The following is a 27,868-nucleotide window of genomic DNA, read 5'->3' as shown; positions in this document are numbered from 1 at the left end:
GGCAGAGGCAGCACCCTGGCAGGGCTGGGGAAAGGTGAGGGGCTGTTCGGCAGCCATGGGAAATGTGTCCTAAACTCCAGAGGTGGGAGGGACTGAACACGTTGTGTATTGCAGCAGTTACCAGTGGTTATCAGCTGTAGCTGGGAGAGGAGGCTGTGCGCTGCCAGCAAGACAGATATGTTTCTCCCTTCATCCTTCCCCAGCCAGCAACCATAACATGTGAATTGTCATTGAAATGTCTGTTCCATGACACTGAAAAAAAGCCAGCGCCCAATGTAAAAGGGAGGTTTATTTATGGAAAGTTATACATTATTATGATACAGATCTAAAGATGTGTGCTGTGAAAGGAAGCAGAGAATCAGACACTAGCTCAAACGACGTCGCAAACTCCCACTGTGATTAGTAAGGTGAAATGGCCCTTTCCAGGACTTAATGACAGAAGAAAATAGGATGCTTGACCTCTTGCTCAACATTGATGTTGATCCTGCAGGGGAAAAATCCAGAACAAAATAACCTCAATGGGAACAAACCAACAGCTGCAAGATATAACATACGGCTTCAGGATACAGGGTAGTCATCCCCTTCTGTGCAAAACAGAGGCTGGGCCCAGGTCTGGCAGCAGGGTGTGCCTGTACCACTTGGGCATTGCTCAGCAAGTAATAACCAGCATAACTGCCGCGCTGAGCAGGACGCAGACCTACAGCAAGACAGGATTGTACCTCTGACTAGTCAACACACCGCCTCCATGATTCATGTCACCTCAAGTATTCTCCTCAAGTAATGTTTTAACTGTCCAGGAAAGGGTTTCTGTAACTCCACGTGAAACACCTTGTCTGTGCCCATGAGGCGTAGGCTTCAGGGGGGAGGCTTTCAAGGACTGCTGTAGGTAGATTATTCCTTGCTAAGTGCCAATGCTTTTGAGGAAAACCTGAAAGTATTCCCCAGTCTCTCCATTATTCTGCAATTTGGCTTTCCCCCCTAGAGGCTGAGCTCTTCCCGTGAACAGCAATGTGGTCTCCCCTTGAGTCCACTAAGCATGTGTCATGGGACAGGACCTGGCCCCTGTCTGGCTGCTCCCTGAGAAGCCTGGTGGAGTCTGAGGAATCTGTTTCTGCGAGGATAGTTATTGCTGTACTCACCCCGACAACTTCTCTGCTCACGTTGTTTTATACTTCACCTTCTTACCTGCCTGGTTTTTTTTTCCTGGCTTTTACTTTCCTTATTAGTCCATTTCTGCAACAGCCTCTTTGCACGGTGACGTATACTGGGTGACAGCATACTCTTCTGGAGAAGAAGGAAAGAAATGTCCCTTTAGCCTGGAGACCACCTTCATTGCCTTTCCCTGGAGGTGGGTGTACCCTACACATGCTTAAGCTGGAGATCCTTGAAATGTCCTTAGTTTTGGCACCTGCATTTTTGTAACTTTCTAGTCATGCCCACTTGTACCTTGGGCATGAGACCCAGCTCACTAAAGTGAAATGAGTCTTGACAGTAGATCCAGATCCTGCTAGAGTTCCAGGAGGGCTGGTTCTGGGTCTTCCACAACGCATGCAGTGTTTCTGCTGTCTCAGCCCGTCCCCCAAACTTCATACTAGTCAAAATCAAAGACCAACCTGTTTCATAGTAATCATAGATCTGCACAGGAGCTGGCTTGGGATGGGTCACTACAAAGTCCTGCTCAGCTGTGAAAGAGATTTCTTTCCTTTTCTTCTGCGAGATCTGGGAATGGATGGACAGGGATCACATAAATCTTTTTATTTGTAAAACAACATCTGGAGCAGACCAGGGTGGTAACTGATAGACTGTATGTTCCAAATCTCATTGATGCCACACATACAGATGTGGGACATCCATTATCTGAAATATGTTTGGAGAGTCCAAATTGAAACTGAAAAGTTGTAGGTTTCCTATCCTGCTTATATTACCTGATTCTGTAGTTATTACACATCCTATTACCAGAGAGGGGAAAAATGTCCCAAAAACCTGGTCTTAATTCTCAAGGGTCTACCAATGGTCAGGACGATAAAATCTGGTATCCCAGCCCCTCCCATTTCAGACAGGAACATTATGTGCCACCAAGAAACTGGGAATCAATGTGCATCATGGGCATATTGGCTTCTGTTGTTAGTTCTGCAGGGCCCCAAGCAAAGTTACTTTTACTATGTAAATGCTGAGCCAGGGATTAGATTACCGGTTACATTTGGGAATGAACTAGTGTAAGAGAAGGAATGGAAATCTTTCCAGAGGAGTTTAGGGCAGTGTTTCATGTCCTGTTGGAAGAACTGAAGTTTACGAGAAAACTACCAAGGGGGCATAACACACAAAGGAACATCTTTTGTGGTGTTTATCTGATATTGACTGAAAAGAGAAAGATTTTTGATTAATTTCTATGTGCTTTTGTTGTTTAATTTATTTCTAGGTGCTAATGGGGCAGGCATCATTGTGAAGCCGTTTGGGAGGTTGGGATGTTACATGCAGTTTGAGGACTAAGTAGCTTAGTGATTACAGGGGAAAACTGTTGAGGAAGGAACATGATAAATGCACTTCACAGAGCGCATCCATGCTGTAGATGCATCTATTACATGCTGTTTGCATCCTTTGTGAAAATTAGATGCATAGTGATCAGAACTTACATTTTCCAGATAAAGAAGGACATGGCTTTTCTTGTTTTCTACTTGCATCACTGTATGACTGGCAATGAGCTTTAAAACAATGAAATGGAGATAAATGTATTTATAAACAATGAAAAAACAAGTGCTACCCCAGATCCTACCATTGCGTGTTTATGGGATTCATTCTGGTCCTAGCCAGGTATCAAGGGCTGGCAGCTGATTTTTAGTCGATACGTTGCTGAACAGATGAGTAGACTGAGCAAAACCTGCTGCTTAGTGGGGGGTACGAGCACTTCCCAAGTGCATGGGAGGCACTGCAGTTCATTTAGGGAATACTGCCTGACTCTAGTGTAGAGTTTTCAGAATCAGTCTGGCAGATTTCCTACACTTTCCCTACCTAGGCACTGCCAGCTCCCAGTTGTACCTGCCAGCTGGTCAGGTTCTAGCTGGAACCCTTCCTAGTTTTAAAGGTGCGAATGTCTGTGTGCTCACAGCTCGCTGCAGGACATTCCCTCTACCTGGTAATGAAGACAGTGCAGCCATGCAAACACCTCGCAGGGCTTGTGGGTCAACAAATGATCCTTAACGAGGCCTTTGCTTTCATCATGACCAGTCTTCTCCTCTGTCCCTGGGATGACTCATTTAGTCTTGCTCCTATAAGTTTACCTTGTCCAGGGAAGACTTAACAGGAACAAAGCCAGACAGCATCTTCACATCGATAATGACCATGTTGGAGCTGCTACGCTTCCCTGTGTAACTGAAACAACAGAAGCCCTCGTCAGTGGGGACCGTGCCTGGGGAAGCAAACCTCAGCTCTCTGCTCCTGGTCTCATACAGCACAGGGAGGCTGGCATGAGGCACATGCACTTGCTGACTGGCTCAAATGAAGACACTGGGGAGGCCCCTGGTATGAAGGGGCCAAGTATGTGCTACCACCATCAGTTACCGCGACAAGGTCTTTTGGGATACTGTGTTTCACAGGCTGGTATCATCAACACATTGATCAGCTCATGGTTCTTGACTTCGTAAGCAGAACTGAATACACAGGGTAACCTTCTCTGCGTGCCTTGTCAACTGTGCAACTGGTTTGTTGATGGCACATTACCTGCTTATGAGGACAATATTAAATTTCGCTGGTCGATCCAGTGGGCAGGAAGCATTTGATGTCTGTACAGAGAGTGAAAATCCAAAGGTCCCCTCTGGAAGGTGAATGTTGTATCTCAGTGCTGTCTGGAAGAGGAAAAAAACCCTTTTGTTCAGGCATGACAAGAGTTTTCCTTGCATTCCAGACAACAAGTATCAGACTTAGTCAAGTTTCCTGACAACGTTGCTCTTGGTTTTGTGAGGAAGATCCTTGCTTACATCAATGACAGACACAAAAGACTAATGCTCTTTAACAGTGAAGGTGCTTGTACCCAGAGTTACCTCCCAGAGGCAAACCAGCTCCTGATCAGAAAGGACTCTTTTTTTCCCCATGCTGTGAGTCACAATGTGGGATGGGGGGAAAAGTTTAAATAGTTTAGGGAAATAAAATAATTAGGGAAAATAAAGAGAAGTCTGCTAGACAATCATCAAAAAGATCACTGTGTTGTGTGCAGAATGTGAGACACAATGAAGAGGAGAGCAGACGCTTACTTGCGTAAGTACACATCCACTGCCATTCACTGTTAGGCTGTATTTCCCAGGGACCTCAGGAAGGGGAATCTGTTGCAGCAGGAGCCTGTTTGCATTGTTGACAATAAATGTCTTCTCAAAAGCCTTTTTGGAAGTGATCTTGACTACATTTTGTGTAACAGAATTGTAGGTAGCCTCACCATAAGCAGCAAGGGCTTGAAGAGCAATGACTGTGTCCTGAAGAAAATAATAAAAAGCAATTAGCTACACAGTGTGGTCCGTGCAAAGGAGGTCAAAGTTATGGTTCCAGTATGAAACATAGTTATTTCATCCTGGCTAAAGAAACCCTGAATTTGCGCATAATTCCAGGGTTCCCGTATATACGGAGCCGTTCCATTCTGACATGTATGTTTTAGGGTGGAAGAAATCTCTGTACTCATATAAAGGTCTCAGGACATAAAATCTGAGCACTAGAGCATACTTCTAGAGTTTTTCATGGTGGTGAAGCATGTATTTTCTGGAGAACTACTACAAAACACTTCTTGGTCATGTAACAGCTGGAACTTGGTGTTTTCTATGCTCATCCCCAACACAAGTATCTGTATTTGTTGCTAGTCAGATTAATCTTGTATGGCTTTAACTTTTTCATAGTGAAGAGGGAAAAAAAAGAAAAAGGGGTATTTTGGTCTCTTTAAGAGAAATGCTTGGTCTCTGTGTGTTTCAGACATGAGGTACAAAAGAGAAATAAGACTAGGTAGTCAAAGCCTTGCTGGCACCCTGAAGCAGTGCCCCATGTCCTAGGACTGGCTGGGGAGTGGAAGGGAGTTTTGGCACCTGGGTGGAAGAAAAACCTCCGTAGGGATTCTGCTGCCTGATGATCCACTGCACAATCCCTGAGGCCTTTGTGAGATCTTCTTGATTCTGGCTGGGTTTGTAGAGCAGTGCCAACAGCGCGTAACTGGTGATCTCGACTTCAGCTGATGGGGCATGGTCAAGGAAGGAGGGAGATTTTTCTGATGGAGACCTCTCCTCCTGCTCCCAGTGCTGCGAGCCATCTGAATAAACAGAGGGTGAGGAGCAACCAAAATGGGTTATGGGTGTCACTGCTGCATGCTGCCTCGGAGGTGTGCTGTGTCCTGGCCTCTTTCTCACAAGTAATCTCTATGGAGCAACAGGTGTGCTGTAAATTAACTCCATGTATTATTTGCAGAGGTCGGTGCATGTACCTATACTCTCAGTATTGTTAAGGCTAGACCATGAACCATCAGTAAGATCTGTTCCCTCTACCCACTTCCCAAATTCCGCAAATGGTTGAAACTCACCAACTTCTTTTGCTGATTTCTGTAACTCTCTGAGGAATGAATCACATTTTTCTGCCTTGCCAGTTAAGCAGAAAGCGTAGGCCATGAGTGCCTGAGTGTAAACATCACTGATATTCTTCTCAGATGCAGTCTCCAGGCAAAAAAAGGCATTTCGGACTACAGGGTACTTTCAAAAAAAACACAACAAACCAAAGCAAAACAAAACATATGGGTTTACTTCTGGACAGTAGTCTTCACCTGGACAAATATTTATTTTCTTTAAACCTGTTCTTCCTCCCGTCACTATCACAGCAATGAGAATGGGACTTCAGTTTGTATAGTGATTTCAGGAGAGACAATACAGGATTATTTAAGGAGAGATTTCAGAGAAAACATCAGACAAATCAAGTGGCTTTTCAGTGTGTTTTTGAAGATGTCAGTCTATAAAGAGAAGACCGTTTCTTTCACAGCTAATTCCTGCTTACCTCCATGACAATAATTCACTCTGCACTTTTATAGATGGGAGTCTGTTGTTTTAAACAAATCCAACCTAGCAGTCTCTCCTCAGTGACTCTGGTGTAATTTTAATTTAATTCTGTGAAGTTGTACTAGGTTTACAACAAGTAAAAAATGTTTACAGATTGACTCTTGCCCTTGCCAATGCACTAACCAGGAAGGCCCTCAGAAAAGATATGACAAATTGGAGGCAGAGAAACTCATATATTGAAGTTTAACATCTCCTCTGTGGTCTTCTTTGTACTAGCCACTTTTTAAAAAGGATAGAACAGCTTTTCACTGTGATGGACCTTCATTTTTCCAACACAGCTTTTAGTCCCCCTTGTAGACTTTATGGATTTACCTGCAATAACTTACTTTCTTGATTGAACCATGTCTGAGGCTAAACTATAGCGTGTGGGTTACTACGTTTCAAGTTTCTTTATCAGAAACTAAGAGATGTCGCTAAAGGTCTTGGGTATCTCAAATAGAAGACCTAACCTCACTGAGACCTGTACAATTTCTGCTTGAACAGTGATGGCTTAAAAGATATAGAGATGGGGAACTTCTCTACCACAGCAACTAGTGCAGATACAGAGCGGGGTCACGTTCCTTGGGAGTACTCTCTCCTTTTTCTCTTTACTACAGTTTGTAGCAGATGCTGGAGCCAAGCCAACAACTGCAAACCAATTCCAGCTGAATACCAGCAACTGAAGGTCTCCTTACCGAGCTGGAGTGCCCAGCTTCTAGCATGGCAATGGTGATGTAGGCAGAAAGCGACAGCTCATCATCTACTCCTCCCTGAAAAGGACACAGAGAGAGGAATAATTAGCGAATGCCATGAGTGAGAAGTCTTTAAAAACGAACTGCCATATCCCAGCTGGGAGTGCAGTCAGTTCTGGAAGCAGGCCAAGAGGAAGGAAAGCATACACAGAGCTCTTAAATGGCTCTTAAATCAAGAGAAACCCATTGCTACCATCTCAAAAAACAAACAAACAAACAAAAAAACCCACAAAACACCAAAACAAAACAAAACAAACAAACAAAAAAAACCACAAAAAAACCCCCTCCCTCAAGCTTACAGTTCTGTAACCCTATCCCAGGTGCTTGTAAGGTGTAAGGTACAGTGTGGGGAAGCTAGCTGAGCTGAAAATAGTCATTGTAAGGTGTGGAGAGCTAGCCCTTGGCAGAGGTCAGGCGTTTGGAGTAAAGTATAGCTTTTGACAGTAGTGGGAGAGCATATTCTTAATGAAAAGACTGTAAATTTGACCAAGAAGTAATTCTCTACCACCTTCAAGGCGTTGTTGAAGAGTGTTCCAACGCTTTGGAAACAGCCATCTGGCTTCTGTTTGCTTGCCAGCCACATCAGGGTTTGAGCCTGGACATTGTCATCAACATAGATGAAGTGACTAGCTTGTGCAAATGATTTGTACACAAAGGCAGTGAGCCTGCAAGGGAGAGATGAAGAAGCATTGGAAGTAGGAACAGAAAAACTCAGCCCTCCCATTCATGCTATGCATAAACATGAAGAGTTACAGCCAACATGCTGATGGCTTGCTTTCTCTTGGTGTGCTCCTCTAGGAGAGGTTAGTTAAAGGAACAGTAGCTAGATGGGACATAGGAAGGGTGTCCAACACACTCTGTGGTTAATCCTGGTTATGTGGTACTTAGGGACATGGTTTAGTGGTGGACTTAGCAGTGTTGGGTTTGCAGTTGGACTCAATGCTCTTAGAAGTCTTTTCCAACCTAATTGATTCTGTGATTCTACAGAGCAGTGTGGTGCATTGGGTTCCATGGGAGACATCAGGAGTGTGAATCAAAAAGTTAGTTGGGTCTGTAGGGATCGCAGCCTCTCTGCGCACCCTGCCTGGCACGGGGCAGAGAGCCATTTTTCTTAGTGCTTACAGAGCCCCGATCTTAGACAGCTCTGTACATCTGATTTAGCTAGTAAAAGTGCATCATGTGAATTCAGTGCAATTTAATCTCTGAGCCACTTCTGCTCCCAGTACTCACCAGGTGTTCCCTTCTTTATCTCTGGTGCCAAAGATGCTGTAGGACCCGTCGGGATGTTTGTATGACAGCTGCTTCTGGTAGCCTGAAAAAACATGGAAGAGGAAGTGTTCCCTAATTTAAAAACAAAATTCTGTTCTGTTTGCTGGCAGATTTATCTGAAACCACCATGGGAAAGAGTGGAAAGGCAATGTATATCTACCAAGCAGCAGGGGATCCCTGAAGGAGCTTAGATGGAAGGATGGAACATCTTGTCCAGCAGAAACATGGAACAGGCAGAAACAGAACAGGCAGAGCTGTCTCAGCTCTGTGCTCCGACTAAACTAACAGGATTAGGATACACACTGTGCCTGGGTGGAAAAGAAGAAAGGGTCTGAAAGGCGGAATCTCAAAGGAAGCATGACAGTTGAGTCTCAGCAAAATAGGATAAGGAAAAACAGAAGATAAAAGAAAGGTAATAAATGTCTTGATCAGGGCAGACTCTTGGGTCGCTGAGCTGTGCTACAGCAGCTGTGCCATACTGCTCGGATAGCCACTCTGCTGCTTCTGCTCACTGGGCCTCAATGGGAATTTCAGCATACATTGTAAGGGAAGCGCAAGGCTCTCACCGCTCACTAAGTATCCGATGGCCTTGGATTTGACCTCCTCACTCAGCTGCCCTGTCTTGTTCAGGTAGTCCAGGACGTAGATGTTGGGTGCAAACAGGACCATGTTCTGCTCCCCACAGCCAAACGGCATCTGCAGGAGCTGGTGCACGTTCTGCATGGCAGTGCCCATGATGTCACCTGGGGAAGAGGAGGTGCCAGGGGGGATTAGCACAACTCATAGGCACTGAATTAAGCAGTAGTTTTTGTTCCGTAGTCAGAGTCGTGGAAAGTCTAGCTAGGGTTGCAAGCCTTTCCAACAAACACAAAGCTCTCAGTACCGAGTGATTTGTTCTGTTCTGCTTCGCAGTCAAAAAAACCCTTGTTCACCTTTCCTTAGTCTAAATCACCCACACCAGAAACACTACCTATTTCAGTGCCACTTCAAGCAGATACTTCTTATTAGAAATTAAAAAAAGTTGTTCCAGGAAACTTCTGTTTCCAGAGGAGGGAAGCAGAACAGCCCAGAGATGCTACAGTGAACCATATATTGCAGAATTGACAACTAATGCTGAAAAGGGGCACTGGTTATGCAGATATATCACAGACCACCTCTAAATTGTTATTTTTAGGAAAGATGACACAAACCCAGCAAGGGATTTCTAGAATGAGCTGAAATCACCAACATTACAAAGCAAAGATTTTGTGACTAGTGAGTCACATAACCAAGTTCAGGTCCCTTTCAGGAAAAGATTTCACTAGCATCTCTGATTTGCAGGTGGGCGAGTAGAAAAAAGTCATACTGGCATGAGTCTGGCTGAGGTCATAACTCAGAACTGTGCTACTTCAGAGCAAAACATTCAAATGCAATAAATTTAAACAGAAAAGTGAAGAATGCAACCAATATTTAAACTTCATTCCTCTGACACAGCAAAGAACATTGCTGGACAAGATAAGAATCAGTCTCTTTGCTCAAAAGTTTCCCACACAAGGAGTGGAAACTCACATTTTGGATCCTAAAAAAGCTTTCATTTTGTATTTTTACATTTTCTTTCTTTTTATATTTTATTAATTATATGTTTACCAACAACAGAAAAGGAAGCTCTGGCTGATCCTTTCACCACATTTGTAGGTAGATCTAGAGCAACATCTTGAATAACCACGGCATCTGTGGAGAAAAATATTGTGTGTTGTGGTCATTTGTATGGGAACGTTCATCATAGCAGTGAAATGCTCCTGGTAGGAACTGCACAGTGCAAAATTACGCACAAGAGACAGCAATAGGCAGAAACTCACAGCTGTCATGAAGAACCTCAAGGCAGAAGGAGGCACAGCAAAACCAAAGTGGAGAAAAACAGACCAATTGGTGCAGTAACTGTCATTGATCAACAGAAATGAGTTGAACAGGGTAAGGCTGGTGGTGCTCACAGGCTGTAGTGTCTGTGAACCTTGAGGATTTCTTCAGCATAATAGTGGGGACAGCTGGTTGGTGAGGGTCAGGGCTGCTTTTGTGCCTTTTTTAGGCAGAGCTTCAGGAAACCTTGGAAACTACTGTCAGCACCAAGATAGTGTGGAAGAGAATGTTACATTCCCTCTCCTATTCCCATTGGAAGTGGAAAGCTGCAAGCTACAGTTAGCCTTGGAACAGAGGACAGCAGTCAACATGAGTGGTGAAATGCAGGACAGATTTTCATGAAAAGGGCATCTCACTTTGATAGTTTCACAGCAGCCTTCTTTCAACATCTCAGCACTGCTGAGTGCAGCGCAGGCACTGTCTAAGTGACGGGCACCTGCTCACACAGGAATTTTGTAGCGGGGAACTGAACTGTAACACTCACATTAGCTGCCATTTGGGCAGCTCTGGGGAAAAGGGGAGGGACAGCATCAGTGAGTGCTGTGGGAGAGTGCGACCTCCAGCCTTCCTTACAGTTCCTCTCAGGACAGCAGTACGTAAGACCCTTACCTTTTGTACAGATTAGGGAGTTTTGGGTCTTTTCCCTTCTGATGCCTTCAGGCTGCGTGGCAATGGGAAGAAGAGACACAGGCAGTGGATGAGAACAAAGCACGCAGAAGAAATGCAGTGACAGAAGACGCAGCCCCTGCTCAATCCTCCTGCATCATAAGACAATTGGACTGAAGCAAGTTTACAGGTTCGTACTTGATGTGGCTGCTACTAAAAGGGAGCTCCCATCAGATGGAGTCCCCCACTTCCAGTTTCTCCTCTGAATGAGGGAGACATGCACTTACCAACACCCACTGATCCTCATAGAAGAGGACATCAGATGGGAGTGGACTTGTTCTTAGATTGAATAGCCAGACCCTGTCCCAGCCAGATGAAGGTAGAGCCAAACCAGGAGTTCTTTAGGGAACCTGAAAAACTTTTACTTGCTTTTGGTACTTTTGCTACATTTTCCTTTCCTCATGGGAAGTACAGGGCAAAGAGTAAGAGCCGTCAGCAGTACCTCAACCAGCAGCGTTCTGATCTGGGTGTCCCTGTAGTCAATACTGATGTTCCTAGGTGCTTTGTCTCCACAAGCTTCATCATCCTTGGTCTCTGCAGTAATCCTGAATACTACACTACCTTAAATAGTAGCAGAAAAGGAGAAAAAATATAGACCTTTATCTTGCAGAATGATGGCTAAAGTAAGAAAACTTATCTGATAATGAATATCTACAGATATCAAGTAGTGCAACATAATGAATCGTCAGTCACTGCATGTGAGACAAATGGGAAGAGAAATGATCTCTGAAAACAGGAATGATAAACACACTGCAGTTCTGAAGGAGCTCTTTAGTCCAGACAGCTAGAAAGACCAGTGGTAGGCCAGGTTCTCCACATTTTAAGAGGATTAGGTTTTTTCAAGTGAGGTATAAATTGATTAGTATCAATCTCAGGACAGAAAATCAGGTGGATTCAAAGGCACTTACCAATTTCTTTGGGGAAAATATTCCAGACATAGGTCTTTCTTTGCTTGGCACATATACATCCATCATCCTCTGGGGAGATGATTTTGGCCTGATAATCAAGGGAATCTGACAGCGAAACATTAATCTGAGAACAGAAAGAGGAGTGTGATGGGATGATTTTGTACCATAGGCAAATAGTGCTTTATTGTTAGAGGGGGGTGAGATAGTGTCTGCATCTGGTGTTAACAGCGTAGAGCAGATTTAAAGCCTGCGATGATGGTGTTAGATGAATCATCCATCAGATGTAACCTTAACAGTATTCCCTTTTGCTTCTCGTGACATTTTCCATTGAGACATTAAATATCCTGTGCATACCTCTGATTCCCGATCAGGATATTTATATTCAGTTGTCCTGGTGCTAATGGGTTTGAACTAACTTGCAAAGGAAACCAGTTATTAATGTTTGTTCTTCTATTGTTGTATCAACACTTGGAAAACACGGTTAAGAGATGAAAGCCTCAATAACTGAGATATTGTTTTTCTAGGATGTTTACAATCCTAGGCCTTTTTGTTTTGTTAGGTCAAACTTAACAGAGCTTGGGGAAAAAAACCCTCCTAAATTGTGTCTTGATTTTTCCTCCTTTGATGATGAACTCCTTGTGAGATTGGAGAGCTAATATTTAGCATTCAAATCAAGCAGAGGAAATCTAGACTACCTTTGCCTCTTTTTTTTTCCAGAATTCCAAAATACAACATAAATAAGAAGCCAGACAGAAGATCCCCGTTATATTTTTCTTCAGGTATCCTTTAATCTGTGTGTAAGCTCCCTCCATGCAGAGGTGCAGTGCACCTGTGGTTTGGAGCCATCTTGCCTGGAAAGTGCTTAATATTGAGAGTACAGTCCCCCAGTGCCTGGGAGCAATAGAGCCTCTAGCTGGACAGATACTCTGTGGTGCAAGTACTGGACTTCTGTGCTCCCTGTTTTGGGAACTTTGGCCCCTGAGAAGGGCTTGTCTGCTCTCCACTTCTTGCTTTTCCCACTTCCTTCTGTCTGGTAAGCACAAGCCCTTCACTTCTTCACATTTGCAAATATATCCTGAAAGAAAAGACCTCAATAAAACTGTCAGTGGCTCACATGGCTGTGGATAGTGAATGATACTCGGCAAAGCATTTGCTTACTTCCTCTATGGATCTTGAGACAGTTGCTTACATACCCATCCTAGTCACAGCTCACACAGAGCTCCCTCTGCTTTGTAGCGATTTAGGAGGACAAATCCAGTCAGGATAGTCTGTCATCAGGTAGAATGACCAGTGTACACCATTCAAGAGCAGGGACAGATCCAGTCATCTACACCAGTCATTTTGCTGCAGCTTCTTTGAAGATGGGGTAAGGTCTAAGAATGGAGTCAGAAGTACACACCTTAATGCAGCGGTCAAGGTAGTTGAAGACATTCGTTCTAAGCAGGAAATCTTCCCCTTGGATGATAGAGTACGGCAAGGTCAAGTCCACAAAGAAAGGCTGGAAGGCTGTCAGGGTGGCAGGCACAGACAGACCAAATCCGACCAACTCTTCCACACAGAAGGCGCTGGCCTTCCATTCGGTGATGGTGTCAGGGATGGTGTATGAGATGCTGGCTTTTCCAGTAGAGCTGATGAGAATGGAATAAGGATGAGTTTAGAAAGGATGAGTTTCATATACCTTGCTTCTCAGTCCAGGCAATGGGTCTTGAAAATCAGCACTACCCTTATTCTGTCCGCAGAAATTCAATATCCAAGTCCCCACAGAATTTATTACCCAAATCTGCTGAGGAAAAACCTATCTGTAAGTTCTTCTGCCCATAATTTTCCTGAGTTTGGAAGGAAAACTCAGAATTTTTGTTACATGGACCCATATTTTAAATAAAGGTGCCCCTCTTCTTAGGAAAGGAATATGTTTCGTGGTACACATGTTGTGAGAATAGACAGAGTAATTTTATCATGGGGAAGAGGAGGGTAGGTGGCCAGGTGACGACTGAAAAAGCTAAGTCTTTGCAGGCCAAAAGGTAAGAAGAGGTGACAAGGAATTGCCGCCTTGCAAGACATCAGGGGACATATTGAGTAACTCTTAAAAGTAAGGCAAAGAGATGGAAGAAGCAGTACTCACTTAATTAGAACTATATCCCAAATCCAAGTTTCAGGGAAGAATTCCCGAATAGTCTCAAGGATGAGTCTCTTCCCACGTTCCTCTCTAGCAATTTCGGCTGATAAGAGATAATGGCAATTTAGTCAGAACTGATGCAAATAATGAAGACTCCCAGAAAGAACATGTCTTAATATGCATGGGCGTATGAAGGAAGATCAGTGTTTACCCATTTATTTCTGATACTGTTGGTAATGCCACACAAACATTAACTAGTATCACCAATGTATCTCTGAATTAGGTATAACCTGGTATCACAGAGAAAGAAAACATTACTTGAAGTGCTTTGGTTCCTTGTTTATGAGCATGAGACCTAGGGCAAGAACTCAGGTCACTTGGCTTTCAGATCTGTTTGCTGTCCACACTGTTGCACTCTTCAAACAAGCTCTGGTCAGAAAGGAATCAGTGTCAACAGCGTCAGTTTTGTCTGACACTCTACTGATTGCCTGGCATGAAGCTAGACATGAATCAGAAACATAGACCTGAAAAGCTTTTTTGGGCATTGGCCATTATCCTAAGCCGTCTCAGTCTGTGCCAGACCAATATTCAATATCAGTACCAATGTGATTCATCAGTACTGTCCATGTCACATGAATACCACTTCATTTAAGGAAAATATTAAAATCTCTTTCCTGTCCCCTGTATTACCTGATGATTTGACATGGTGTGTGGAAGCCATGAATCCTGCATTCAAGAAATATGGGGAAGGTCTTGCAGTCTCACTAGTACACACAACTGGCTGATGAACCTTGGAATTAGTAAAAAATTTCATGCCCATATCCTGTAAAACACACATTTCAGTTTTAGCCATAACCATACTGTAGCTGGGGTTTATTCCATTCCTCCTTCTTTCCCATTATTGCCTTTCCACCACAGAGATGCTCAGAGACATCTCTGCAGAGACTTGTGGGAGCTTTGTGCATGCTGGAAAAATCACAGCCGGCACCAAAGTCAATTGAGACAATAAATGTCCATGAGGAGGGTTTGTCAATGTAAAAGTTTTACTAACAGTGTCATTTGCAGAAATAACTAAAGCTACATAAGTAAAAACTCACTTCAACAGATTTAAGTAATGTACAGGACATTTACCCTGAGGAACTGATATACATCTGGGCCTAATCCAGGCATTACAGGTGTGTAATACAAGCCTTTGTGAAAGATGTTGTCAGATGAGACACAGGGGTCTTGGGGGTCATCTTCTAGATTGAGCCCATCAAAGATGTAGCCTTGAAAGTCTTGGAGGGGATGCAGGCTGTATATCTGGGGAAGAAACACAAAACCTGTGTGTGTGGAAAGATCAGTTCTGATCACATCATCATGTGCTGCAGATTGCCAGAGCTGACATGTTGGCCTGTTTGACACAATGAGCTGTTTCCTGGATTGAAACCTGGCTGAACAGCTGGACCCAGAGAGTGGTGGTCGGTGGCACAAAGTCTAGTTGAAGGCCAGTAACTGGTGGTGTACCTCAGGGGTCAATACTGGGTCCAATCCTGTTCAACATTTTCATTAGTGGTCTGGATGATGAGGCAGAGGGTACCCTCAGCAAGTTTGCTGATGAAACAAGACTGGGAGGAGTGGTTGATACGTCAGAGGGATGTGCTGCCAGAGACCAGTCACTGGTTAAACTAAATCCCACATGAAAAGAGGACTTCCAACTGCTGATAAACAAAAGCTTTGTATTGCCTATTATAGATGCTTTTTGACTAGCGCATGCAAAAAATGGTAGAAGGCTAACACAGTCTAACAATCTTAAGTGGAAAGACACTGTAATGGAGGCGAAGGAAGCAGTGGAAGGGTACAATGCGTTTGTTTGGGCAGCTCACCGTGTCTGCAGACAGCTCCGTCTCAGACTTCAGGAGCAGCACGCTCTGGTCCACTGCCCTCACGGCACAGAAGGAGTTGGCAGCAGCTTCGATGACTAAACTGACGTTGGAAGCTGAGCGCATCTGCTTTTCAGAGAATTGCAACCAGACCTGCAATTTATCAAACCGATGTTGGTATGGCTCATCCCTATGCCCAGCATTGCTCTAGGGGTGCGTGTGAATGGAGGGCGAGGAGAGCAGAAGGCTCTTCTGTTAGAGCACAGATTGCTTGGAAGAGGGATGTCTGGTCTCCACTGCCTCTATTGACCGGGCCTCCACTGTAACGGGGGCTCAGGTACAACCACACTGAAACTCCTGTGACAGCTTAAATGGACCCCACCTCGAGTGATTTAAAATAAAGGTGGATTCTGTTGCCGCTGTTGTCGACTCAGATCTTATTATGACACAGGCTATGTGTAATGAGTGTTACAGTAAGCAAATCATATTTTTACTAGGTCCATAGCCCACTTTAGCAAATATTGAAAACCGATTCTGTTTTGAAACTATTCAGAGCAAAATCTATTTCACATTTTTGTTTGATAAGAGGGAAAATAAAAAAAAGGAGTGGAGGACCTTCTCAGGTAACTGGAAACATTTTGTTTAATCTCACTTGTTTTGTTTTCTCCTAAAGTTTTATGGGGTTTAACTTTTAGGAACTGAAGATTAGAAAAATCTTAACAGTGAAATCTGATTTCAAAATGACAAAATGTACCAGTAGAAAAAAACATGGAAGGAAAACTTAAACACCAGATTGCTATTTTTCCTTTCTTTTCCATTTGTATTTAGTTCTGGTAAACTCAAATTGCCTTTTTCACAAAAAAAGTGTAAAAATTTAGATTGAATAGTGAAGTGGGGTAAGGCTAAAGTGTGCTCGCTATGCTCAAGAACAGATGGTCTAAACTAAATAGGACACCAGTATAGTTCAAGAGAGGGAGGAACTATCTGGGAGTTGAGTGGGTTTCCTGAAAAGTAGGTTTTGGTGTTTAAGATTTACTTTTTTATAATAAGGCCAGGAGGTGGTGGTAGAGGAGAGGTATAAGGCCATCAAGAAAGAGGAGAAGTGAAGAGAGTAATGTTGAGACAAGTGGGTGGAAACAAGAAAAAATCCTGGAAATCTGATGTGAATGTGTGCACAAAGAATTTGTATTTATCTGACAGCAGGAAAGACTTCTGTATCTTAGTGCTTCTCACCTTGTTTTTGAAACACTTCTCAACTGGAAATCGGACACTGTCTGCCACCAGCTCCTTGGCAGGGTGTAAGGTATATACCAGCAACCGGAGGGCTGGAGCCATGTTCTCGTTGATCACAAGTGGGATGGTGAAAGTGCCGTTTTGCTCTGTTCAAAGAAAGAAATGGACCCGTAAAGAGACAAGTGCAAAGGTCTGCTGTAGTAGTAGCTGTCCTCCGCTGGTATATGGCTGTACCAGTCAGTGGAGCAATCTGCACTTAGATGATAAACTGAAAAATCCTGGATTTGCTAGATAGGCCTGGGTTTAGATCCAGATGCATTCAGATTTATTGTGGGTTTGAACATGTGGCCAGATTCAGAGAGCCCCCTAAGCCACACACTCTGCATTCCCTACATTGTCCTTTGGGAAGATCTTTACAGGACACTACTTCTTGACTCATACCAAATGAACTAATTGCTGGACTAAATCTGAATTTATAGTGATCTTAGTGGCAGCACTACTACACGTGCATGAATGGGGCGAGATGCAGCCCTCCCATTAGCTGATGTATACATCCAGAAAGTCTTGCCTTCGTCCTCAGTTCAACCATTCCATTCTTTTTTAAACAAATAAATTTAATGCAGAAACATGGATTGGCAACTTAACTTACCAGCTTGGATATTAACTTTAATTTCCCCTGTAAGGACAATCTTGCCTTTTGCCATGCCCTGTGCAGAGAAGAGCAATGTATTTATGGGTTGGTAGTGGCTGGAGGAAGAAAGTGGCAACCAAGTTCAATGTACACCAACAGGACCATCAAGCTGTGTACAGTGAGATTGCTCCAAATGCTTAAATATCAACTTTAGGGCACGGTGGATGCTGCCACTGCTGCTGCTGTGGCTGGGGCCCTTGTCACTGATCAGGAAACAGAAGAAAAACGAAGGAAAGAGAGAGGCAGAGAATACCATAAAGAGTTCCTTGGAAGGAAGAGACAAGAACCCTGGCCTGAGACATTTGAAGGTGGTCCCTTGCTATGAAACAGAGTAACGTAGCCAGAAATGGAGGTCATTTTTCCTGAGTGAGTAGATTTTCCCAAACCATCTCAGTGCTGCTTCTGTCCTTGAGTTGTTGGCCATTGTGCTGGCTGTTAATACAAAAGCTGGAAGAGCACTCACTGCCGTAATTGCTGTGGATGGACTGCCAGATAGCTGCCCAGTCCAGCCTTTTCAGCAAGCCATGCAAAAACCACACACTCACCACATAGTAGAAGCTCATGGTACTGATGTTCTCGTATCCTTCTGTGTTCAAAACGTAGTGCACAGTGATCATCCTCTTCTGCCCACAGCTCAGGTCTTTCCACAAAGGCTCAATCCTCACAAAACTGCTAGTCCAAGAGTAGAAGCGCTGGATGGAGAGAAATGCATCAGGGTAGGACGGCTCTATCCAACCTTCAGAGTGGCACTGGTCACTGGTTTTGTAAGTTGCCTGAGGGAATGGGGAAGAAAAGGAAAACAAATATGTCACTAGAGAAATTATTATCACATACAGACATCAGAATGATTAATTCACGCAATGCATACATTTAAGAATTTCATCTAAAGCCAAACTGGTGAGGAAAAAGCAGCAAAATGGTCTTGCAGCCTTGCAGCAAGCCATTGCATTGCTACAACTCAGGTGTTCCTCACTTCTATAGTAATCTTTGAGAGGTCTAGAACATGAAATAAGCCAGATAAAGCACATATTACCAGAATTCAAATTTCATCCCATCTTTTTGGGGTTCAGTCTGAGAGCAGCCATCTCTCTTTATGTCTCTATTCAGCCTAGTTTTGTACTCACTTTCAGACTGATCTCAGGATCAAACATTTTGGACGTATCAATACTGAACTCTGCAATGCCATTATCATCAGTGGTGAAGTTGTCTGTGTTCTTGTTATTGACAAACAGATGAACAACCTCATTGGAAATAGGAGAGTTGTCTTTGCCTACCAGCTTGATCTGTAGAAAAGAATGCAAAACAGGATCAGCATCTTATCTTTCTGTATGTAGATACCAAAGTTTTGCACTCCTTTGCTCTCCACACAGCAGAATTACATTTTCTTCTCCCTTCAAAGCAATACTTAAGAACTGAAATGTCTCTCCACTTTCTGGGAGCTATCTCAGCTATCTTATGAGGTTTGGAGCAGAAGCTTCCTCAGCATCTGCTACATCATTGATAAAGTCCTCTTGTGGAGCAAGAACTTCTTACATCTCGTCTCTTTCCCGGTCAGACCCTTCTGAGTACACATTTCCAGTTTAAAGATGTACTTCCTTTCTTCCATTTTCCCCTTTCTTAGTCTCAAGAGTTTGCTGCTGATACTTTCAGTGTCTGAAAGCCTTCTCTCCAGATCTTTGTTTTGAACATTTTTCTGATTCTGTCCCCACTGACTCTGCCGTTTATGTGTTAAGCAAACAACAAAATAACAGACACCATTAGGTAAATTCTAGGTTGCTAGAACTGACATTCATTTAGAGGCTTGGGTTGGTTTTTTTTTTCAGAAAAAGATTGGAAAAGTAATAATATATTAAGTGCAAGCTTAAGACAGTGACTATCCTTACTGTTCAGAAACAGCATGGAGAAAAATGACCTCTGAAACAAAAATAACAATAGAGAACTAAAAGTATTCAGATGGATGTTAACTTCAGTGGAACTGAAGGCAGCAAAACTGAAGGCAGACAACATATGGCCAGCAACAGATGTTTCATAGCGCAGGAAAGGACCATGAATGCCATGTGATGACACCAGGACAGGAACTGGGACCTGCTGCATTTTGAGAAAGTACAAGCATCAGTGGCTTCCAGACAATAGTTCATCTGATATGACCCTCAAGGGTGGGGTTTTTTTGCTTGGGTTTTTTTGAGGTTTTGTTTGGGGTTTTTTTGTTTGGGGTTTTTGTTTTTTTTTTTTTTTCATAAAAGCAGCCTGAGGCCAGTCAGCAGCTTTGTCTCTGAGACGTGACATCCCAGCTTCCTACCATATGTCTTTTAGCATGTTTAACCTCTAGCGTGTGTGTGAATGTGTGTGTTTGAGGAATTACACTGTGGCACATCACCTCGGGGAGCCTGTTCACTCCCATCCTCCAGAAAGGGCTGTTAAGGTGCACAGCAATCTGAAGAATGGACCAGGAGTGGGGAACATGAGAAAGTTATACAGACATCTTCCAGAGAGGAAAAAAATCCTAGAAAGACAATCTCTTCTCTCCTTCCAGCTACTGGTAAGATGTCCTATCATTGAAAAAAAGCTGAAGTGAAGGAAAGAGAGAGATTCATCCCTACCATTTATACCACTGACAGACTTATATGGGATTTGTCATGAAACACAGAATAATGAAAAAGCTTTTTGAGACAGAAACTTGATTTTTTCTTAAACGCCTTTCACTGTTTCTTCCCTCATCCCCCAGTGTTTTTATTCATCTCTGGTTGGCATACAATGGTCAGTTCTGAAGGGAGAGGCAGTGATTTATATCAAGCTTAAAATAAAAGTTAGAAAAATGCTAGTTAATGTATTGTTTTGTTTCGAAGTATTTCTAGTAGAATCAAACTCAGAATATAACTAATAGTCTTCAATATTCAGAATTACCAATAGGGCACTGTATGTAGAGAAAGAAGATTGGGGAGAACGCCCCCCCACTCCAAACAGTACCCTAAATGTTCCCATTACCATTGTCATGTGATTGCCTGTCAGTCATCTTCAATACAAGATCTCTATGCCCTTGCTTACCTGTCCAAAGTAAGGAATTCCTCTTTTGTAGTGGCGATCCATGTTCTCAAAGTGTATATTGCTCATCACCCGGGTTATGGAAATAGACTGAGTAGCTGTAAGTTGCAGGCCTGTAAGAAATGTCCAGAGTCAAGAGAAGATGTACTTTGTCTTGCAAATAGCTTCATCAGAGTTAGCATTTGCCTGGAGACTATCACTGTGCTTATAAAAATGGAACTTCTTCAGGAAGACATCCCTGTACTCAGCAGGCAGAGGCTGACTATCTCCTGCTCTCCTTTTTGACCACATCACTGTTGCTGTTTCTGACTGTCTAGAAGGCATTACCTGTTCCTTTCTCTGTGACAATGGCTTTCACGTCAAGATTCCTCACGTAACCAATGCGGTTTAGCTCAAAGATGTTGGAGCTGAAAACCTGGGAGAGGCAGCCCTCTGACTCCAGCTGGAAAGAAGAAAATAAATCCAGTTACCAAGGATCACAGCTTTCAAAGGCTGCTTGCAATACATGGGACCCTTCTTTAGTGAGTGAAGTCTTTTTCCTCTGCTTTTAATGTGATTTATACAGGGCTGATGGAGACATCACTGTCTAGCTTTTCAGATGGGAAACTGAGTCATGAAGAAGGAACATGCCAGTTCTTCTTCAGGCCTGTAGGAAACCAAAAAGAGAAATGAGGTGCCCTGATTCCCTAGCTAGTGATCCAAGCAAACAGATGAGTAGAGTGAAGTGAAGCATCCAAGACAGAGTGATGAAGGCAGAGAAGCAAGAACATAGGAGAAGACAAGCACAAAGAGGAATAATAATCATGTATCATACATCTTTGGTAAATGATTGACAAACTGGGCTTTTCTTGCACCTCCCGTATAAATCAAAATCCCTGCACACACTGAGCTGGACTTTCCCTTCAACAGGCTGGCCATAGGTGTACCTAGGGGAAGAGGAAACAAGTCCGTGAGCTGATGCTTGAATAATTGACTTAAGATCACATATGCAGGAATAGATCCAGGATAAGCAGTGAGCTGGGAAGCCAGAGAATGGAATCATTTCACAGGCTTTTTCCTTAACTCTCCTGCTGTTACAGAAAGATAACACCACTCAGGAAGTGAAATCTTAATGAGTTCTATTTCACCCCTGAACCAAATCCATATCTTAAACATAAAAATAAATACCTCTATAAGCATGATGAACAGACATGGCTACCTACCAAATTATGACTGTTGTCTCCACTCTTCAGCTTAAGCTGGAATTCTAGACTTACTGAAATCAAAGCAAAACTCCTTATATCTGCAAAGAGATCAGGATCTCACCTGGATTCTAAATTACAAGATCCTGGTGAGTAAGTCAGGCTGAGGATTCAGCTTGGAGGAGGAGTTAAAGACAGCTGGAACCCTAGGATGCCTGCTAGAATTTAAAGATGCTGCTCAGCTGTATGAAGGTCTCCCTCTGAAGTAGGTTATTGGGAGTGAACACATCCTGCTTTAACAGGGGATTTCTCAAAAGATTTATTCAACCCACTAAACACTAGTTGGAAGACAATATTCATACAATAAAATGAAATTAATACACAAGTAAATGAAAGCTCCAACCACCAAGTCCACTCTGACCAGCCTCTTCTGAGGACCTGTTTATTTTGGTCTCTTCTCTAAACCTTGTTTTATTCCCCGGTCCTTGGGAAGTTCTTTCTCTTCAGCATATTTCCTAACCACTCTGCACCTGATACTTACACTCCACAGACTTTCACTGTGAACTCTGAATCCAAGACTGTCAGTCTTTCTGGTGCACTGATTGTGACATCAAATCTTGGCAACACTAGGACAAAGAATGAAAAGAAAAAAGATACTGGCACATTGCAAACTTGCAGGCCCTCCTAAGAAGAGAGAAAATGAGGCTGTATCATCAGTGTTAGTCACAGATGGAATGGGACCCCCGAACTGGGGTGCCAAAATGGTCAAGAAGTGGCCTGACCTGCGAAGGCTCACTAAAGTATTTCTACAATGACTTGAGGAGCAGTCAGGACTGAGGTGAATCCTGTCATGTCTAGATGCCTTGCAGAGCTTTGGCCAAGAAAGCTCATGGATGTGGCTGGATGAAGGTTAGTTTGTCACAGTGAAATTTGCAGCCAACGTATTGATTTGTAATGTAGATTATTTTCTGGCTGAATCTGTGAAAAATGGTTAATTTCCCTTTGTCTTTTTACTGCTCTTCTTTCCCCCCTCTCCCTTCTTAATGACAACGAATTGAAGTGGCATTTGCCAGGGAGGTGTTTGAAGTTTTAGCGGTCAAAAGAATTGACTGATAGGAGTTCATCTCTAATAATGTTTTCTACTCTGAATAAAAACATACTGTGGCATTTACCATATTCCTCCACAAGGAATGAGTGATTCGTTTTATCTCCTGACTTCTTTGTTATGATAATTTTGTAGCTCCCCAGGACAGGCTCTTCAGTTAGTGGGAATTCAATCTGGATAATGTTCATCTCCGATGTCACATTTTGCCACTGAAAGATCCTGTTGCCCCGTGGATCCTGAAGAAAAAAAGAACACAGACTCACAGTTTGTTTGCCTTGGAAATATTTTGCTACGCGCAAACAAAACCAGAAATTAAGAAGAAAATAGGGCAAGTTCTTTAACTCGTTGGAGAAGTTGCTTAATGCATGTGCACTAAGACAAATTATGCCTTTGTACTCTGATTATTAACTTTGTTAGATTCTCATCTTCTGATATCTGATTTAGGCATCCTGTGCCAGCCTAGGTATTAGCCTCAGTCATCAAGAGAAGTTGCACAATACTGCTTTCCCCTGCTCTTTAGTATATGTTGCTCTAGTTTTGTGTCAAGAGTGGAGAGAAAGAAAACCTTCACATTTGTTCCACGCGCATCTTGGCCTTTAGCAACCCCAGCTGTTTTTTTCAGCTACCAGAAGAAGTAAGTAAGTAAGTATTTCTTCTGTATTCACTGGGGTGTCATTAGTCTATGGTATGCTAGTTAGACTAAAGAAAACTTGCTCACACCATTTACTTGAAGTCTTTAAAGACTTTGAAGTCTTCTGGCTGCAGAAAAACACATGTAAAGCTCAAAATATGTAGGTTTCACTGCAAACAAAATAGTCAAGTGACTTCAAGGTGTAACATGAAAACTTGTAAGAATTATATCTAGATGTGGACTGCGATTGCTATTTTAAAAATCACCACAAAATGACATGGAAGTGTTAACATAGCTAGTAATCGTATCCACAGCCTACCCTTGTTCATAGTTCTGAGCAGCACTTGAGTTATGAAAAGATATACTCCAAAATAAGTTGGGCAAACTGGAAGAGGTGGAGGGGAGTGAAAGGCAGGCAAAAGAATGGTACAGCTTTTGACTGCTGGAATGAATATAGGTACGCTTCCCATGTGAGTAAGGTTCAAACAACATCCTGGGATTTTATGAAATTTCTGTTAATTTTTGCAAGTGCTCTCACAGGCAAGATTTGGCTGTGTGTGGACACATACAAACCAGTGTAAGCACATGTGCCCTAGGTTTTATCTTTAGATACATAATACAGTGCAAAGAGAAAAAATCCTTACCTGAATTGCAATCAAGGGGTACTGAAAGAGGAAAAAACAAAATAGGAGAAGAGATTAGATGGCTGAACAAACACAGATTATTTTCCCCCAGGACTGTGAGAAATGTATAACCTATAATCAGTATAATACCAGTAATCAGAGATCCTCATCTCTTATTTTGATCAGTTTAATAGCAGTTTTACTTCAATAAGATCACATAAAGGAAAGAGATGAAATGAGAATGGTGGGGCAGGTTCTGATCATACTGGATTTAGTGCAATCCCAGAGCAGCTGAGTTCTAGAGACGCATGAAACGGTGATCTGGGTTTTGATCTTACATCCTCACTCTGCTCATTAGCACCAGCTCTTGCAGTAACACAGTGCTGTATTCTGGTTATAACCACATAAGAGGAGGCCAGTAAAGACCTATCTCTTGATTTATGTACTCTGAGCATGAAGACAGCTTGCTGGCAGTGAGGAGTGCCTCTGATGAGATAAACAATTGTGGTAGCAACTTTTCATTTTCATTTCCCCATTTCTAAAATGAACAAAGTACTGGTGGGTGACACACCAATTTTTGCAAGCAACAATTGCTGAATAGTGATAGCAAGAGACTAAACCATGGACTTTCTGGTCAGAGCTAAAATAATGTCTGCATCAACAAAGTCGAGGGGTTCTTGAGCCTCTTTCCCAGCTGTAGCAGGAGTCAGGAATCCAACCTGCTACACACTTGCAATCTTCCCTGTGACCCTAACATAAGGGTGGGTTATAGCATTGCTTAGGAAATCATGCTAATTCTTTGGCATTTAGTCTCTCCAATATCTCATTTTATCCACAGAACTGTTTATTTAAAATTTGAGAAAAGGTTGTCTCCCAGCAATTTTAAATACAGGGGAATGTTACTGGTCACTCACCATCTCCTGAACAGGTTTAAAATTGAAATCCAGGGCAACAACACGAAACATTACTGGAAAGACAAGGAGTAGGGTGTTAGCATTAACTGTAATTTATTTGGCTGAGCTTGATGTTTTGCATTCATTACTACTCCCGGTTTCACTAGATCTTCAAACAGTTCAATTTGCACAAGATGCAGATAATAAAACACCTTTGAAGGTAAAATAATCCTACACAGACTTTGCCAAGGGGACTTTTCCCCAACATCGAGTTCTCACAGTCTTTCATGAAAGTTTGCTTAACCTCAGAGAAAGGGGATGACCGAACGAATAGCCACTGTGCAGGTCAGGCAGTCTCAGGTGATAGCCATAACTCTTTCAGCGGCCGTCTGCATGATGTAGGCAGATTTGTTCCTCTTCATTTCCCCATCTCTAAAACAGGGTTTGTTGCTTTGAACATATGAAAGTTCCAGATATTATTTGAACTAGGTGAAGTGTCAGGTTTTCCTAATGCACTGTAATTCCTCTTAGTCCACTTTGTTCTCATCTTGTACAATTTTTTCCCTTACTTTCTTTACTTCTTTTTTTTTTTTTTAAAAAAAACAAACAACAAAAAAACAACTAAAACAAAACACCCAAAACCTGAAAGGAGAATGATGAATTACTGTGCAAGGCGAAAATAAAAATGTGTGTCAAAAATGTCCTTAAAAAGCATTAAGTTTTCATCACCGAAATTAGGCTACTGCTTCCCCTGCCTCAAAATCAAGCCATGTTTGGTGGACACCTTGGTGGCACCAAATTCTGGTTGGCAAGCTTTCCTTCATGCTATGTATCTACGTAGATAAAACTTATCCCTAATTAAAGTGTAGCTGATCCAGTCTAATGGCTGTATTTGGCTGACCTGTGGAAAGAAGTATTCTCACAGTGTTTCCTAGTGTTCTAGCTGTGTGCTAGAAGCCTTAAAGACTAGCAATGAATTAAGGAGTGGATCTAGATGAATGTTTTTTTGTATACATGGTGCTCTGTTTGATGGCCAGATGAGAAGTATAGATAGGGGAATAACATAAGTGCAGGAAAGAAACCAACATGAAAATATAAAGTCCCAAACTGTCAGAATCCAGTAGGTAAATAGCATGATTTTGTCTTTAAAAACTTGTAGTTAATTTTAAAGTAATATATTTCACTCATTACCTTTAGACTGTCTTTGACACTGACCAGCACCACAGGCAGAAGGCTGGGGGAGCATTGTTTTATGTCAGGCACTTAAATAGTAATCTAATCACTTCTTTCCACTACCTTAACCTGTCACCAGGAATGAAACAGCAGCAATAAAATCTCCCCTCTTCGGTCAGCTAGGAGGAAGGGACAAAGAAAATAATAGAGACCATGGGATAACTGTTGCCTGCCATCCTGAAGATGACTCTGAATGTCACAGCAAATACTTGCAATGGTTTTAACAGAAACTCTGAAGAAGCTGCCTAGACTCTAGCTTAATCTGAAAAGTACCTGGCAGAGAAATTCTATCCGAATAAATTGCTTCCTAAGGGACATGTTATAAACTAAGTAGATATTCACCGCTCTGTCCTGGTTTGTAGATGGGTTTGTCTGTCTGCACGAAGATGATGCTGTCCGTGTTCCAGATCATCACTGACCGCCGCTCTGCTAGGCTGACCGTGGTGCCCTTGGCAGAGAAAGAAATGAAAGCCAGTGGGGCAGAATGGAGAGGAGGAATCTGTAAGGAAACAGAAAAACAAGGGGAGGTTGCCAGTCTTGAAGTCATTTGCTCCAGAACCTGTACCTGTGGCATGGGGTCCTACAAAGAGACACCCATCTCATCAACTTTCTTGGACCTTTCTTATTTCTTACGTCTATTAAAAACACCTCCTTGTCTGTTACTATATATTTCTCCTCCACTTCTTTTTTTCCTTCAACAAGTCTTATTGCTTCCATTAATTATTCCCCTCCAGTGCTCTCTGCTCTGATTTTCTTGTTCCTCCTTACACTTCTTTTCCGTTGGGACATAAATAAAAAAAAGAAAATTACCGTGAAGTTGAAGCACTGTAGACTATTGCTTGCTGTCATGGTTTTCTCAAAAATAGTGGTGTTAACAGCACCATATTCTAGGATGACTCTGACAGATATTGTCTCGTTAAGGTTAAGGAACTGCAGGCAAACTTGACCTGGAGAGTCAGTTTGGAGGACAGCAGGCACCATCAGGACATACTGCCTGTGAGATCCAAACATCAGAGTGATCACATCATAGATAAAGAAGAAACAACCTCAACAGGATGAAACAAATACGAAGTGTTATTTTTCAGTACCCACTGATTAGATCAAATACAGGACACTCTGCCAGTGCCCCTCACTCCTGCTCTGCAGCTCCCAGCCCAGGGTTCCCCACACAGCTCTGCCAATGCCCCCAGCTCTTGCCCTTTTGCCCTTTATCTGAGTCCTGGACCCCCCTGCTTTTAGCAAAGCACACAAATGTTACTGCTGCTACAGTCTTTTCTGAACACACGTCAACTTCTATGACAGTTCTGCAATAGGCAGAAGTTCTGCTTCATATTAAATGAGAAACTTTCTCTTGTCTTCCACATTCCAGTTTAACTTAGCTCTTCTGATATAAAAGATAAGTCATGGCAGTATTTAATAGTTAAGTTAAAATTAGTGGCACTAATTAGCACTGTCTTTAAAGCCTTATCACAAATACTATTAGTAATAATATGATAGTTCTTACAGCTCAGGTTCCTTTGCAGCTGTTACATGCTGGAGAAGAATAGTCAAAAGAAACTTCAGCCACATTTTTCTCACTGGGTGACAGAAGAAAGAGATAAACTCTCTTCCCCATAAACAACTCATTGCCTACGAGTTTAACAGCTCTGCCACATTCCTCACAGAGTGCTCCAGAGGAAAGGGAGTCAGCCCTTCAACTCCTCCCTGGCTTCTT

General features: G+C 42.7%; 1 protein-coding gene across 2 annotated transcripts; it reads right to left on the bottom strand.

Moving 5' to 3' along the window:
- Positions 1-269: 269 nt before the first annotated feature.
- On the bottom strand, positions 270-27,868 carry LOC101922594 (ovostatin-like). 2 transcript variants are annotated; one of them, XM_055809083.1, is made up of 36 exons: positions 27,659-27,868; positions 26,965-27,148; positions 26,497-26,653; positions 24,943-24,995; positions 24,050-24,070; positions 22,842-23,010; positions 22,211-22,295; positions 21,303-21,414; positions 20,816-20,930; positions 20,492-20,601; positions 18,571-18,729; positions 17,992-18,219; positions 17,405-17,462; positions 16,756-16,901; positions 15,526-15,675; positions 14,792-14,962; positions 14,351-14,483; positions 13,667-13,763; positions 12,944-13,172; positions 11,545-11,668; positions 11,079-11,197; positions 10,580-10,631; positions 9,701-9,784; positions 8,641-8,817; positions 8,036-8,117; positions 7,314-7,470; positions 6,749-6,823; positions 5,549-5,714; positions 5,061-5,281; positions 4,248-4,463; positions 3,718-3,842; positions 3,279-3,369; positions 2,634-2,702; positions 1,614-1,719; positions 1,186-1,284; positions 270-484 (listed from the first exon to the last, which is right to left on the bottom strand). In XM_055809083.1, the coding sequence occupies exons 1-35, from the start codon at positions 27,778-27,780 to the stop codon at positions 1,223-1,225; spliced, it is 4,425 nt and encodes a 1,474-aa protein (XP_055665058.1). In that variant the 5' UTR covers positions 27,781-27,868; the 3' UTR covers positions 270-484; positions 1,186-1,222. The 2 variants fall into 2 exon arrangements, with proteins under 2 accessions (XP_055665058.1, XP_055665057.1); XM_055809082.1 differs by having other exon boundaries at positions 270-1,284.

Source organism: Falco peregrinus, chromosome 6 (assembly GCF_023634155.1).
Source record: "Falco peregrinus isolate bFalPer1 chromosome 6, bFalPer1.pri, whole genome shotgun sequence".
In the NCBI taxonomy this organism is placed as follows: Eukaryota; Metazoa; Chordata; class Aves; order Falconiformes; family Falconidae; genus Falco; species Falco peregrinus.
The sequence above is the reverse complement of the archived record's forward strand: the minus strand, read 5'-3'. Positions and strand labels throughout refer to the sequence as shown.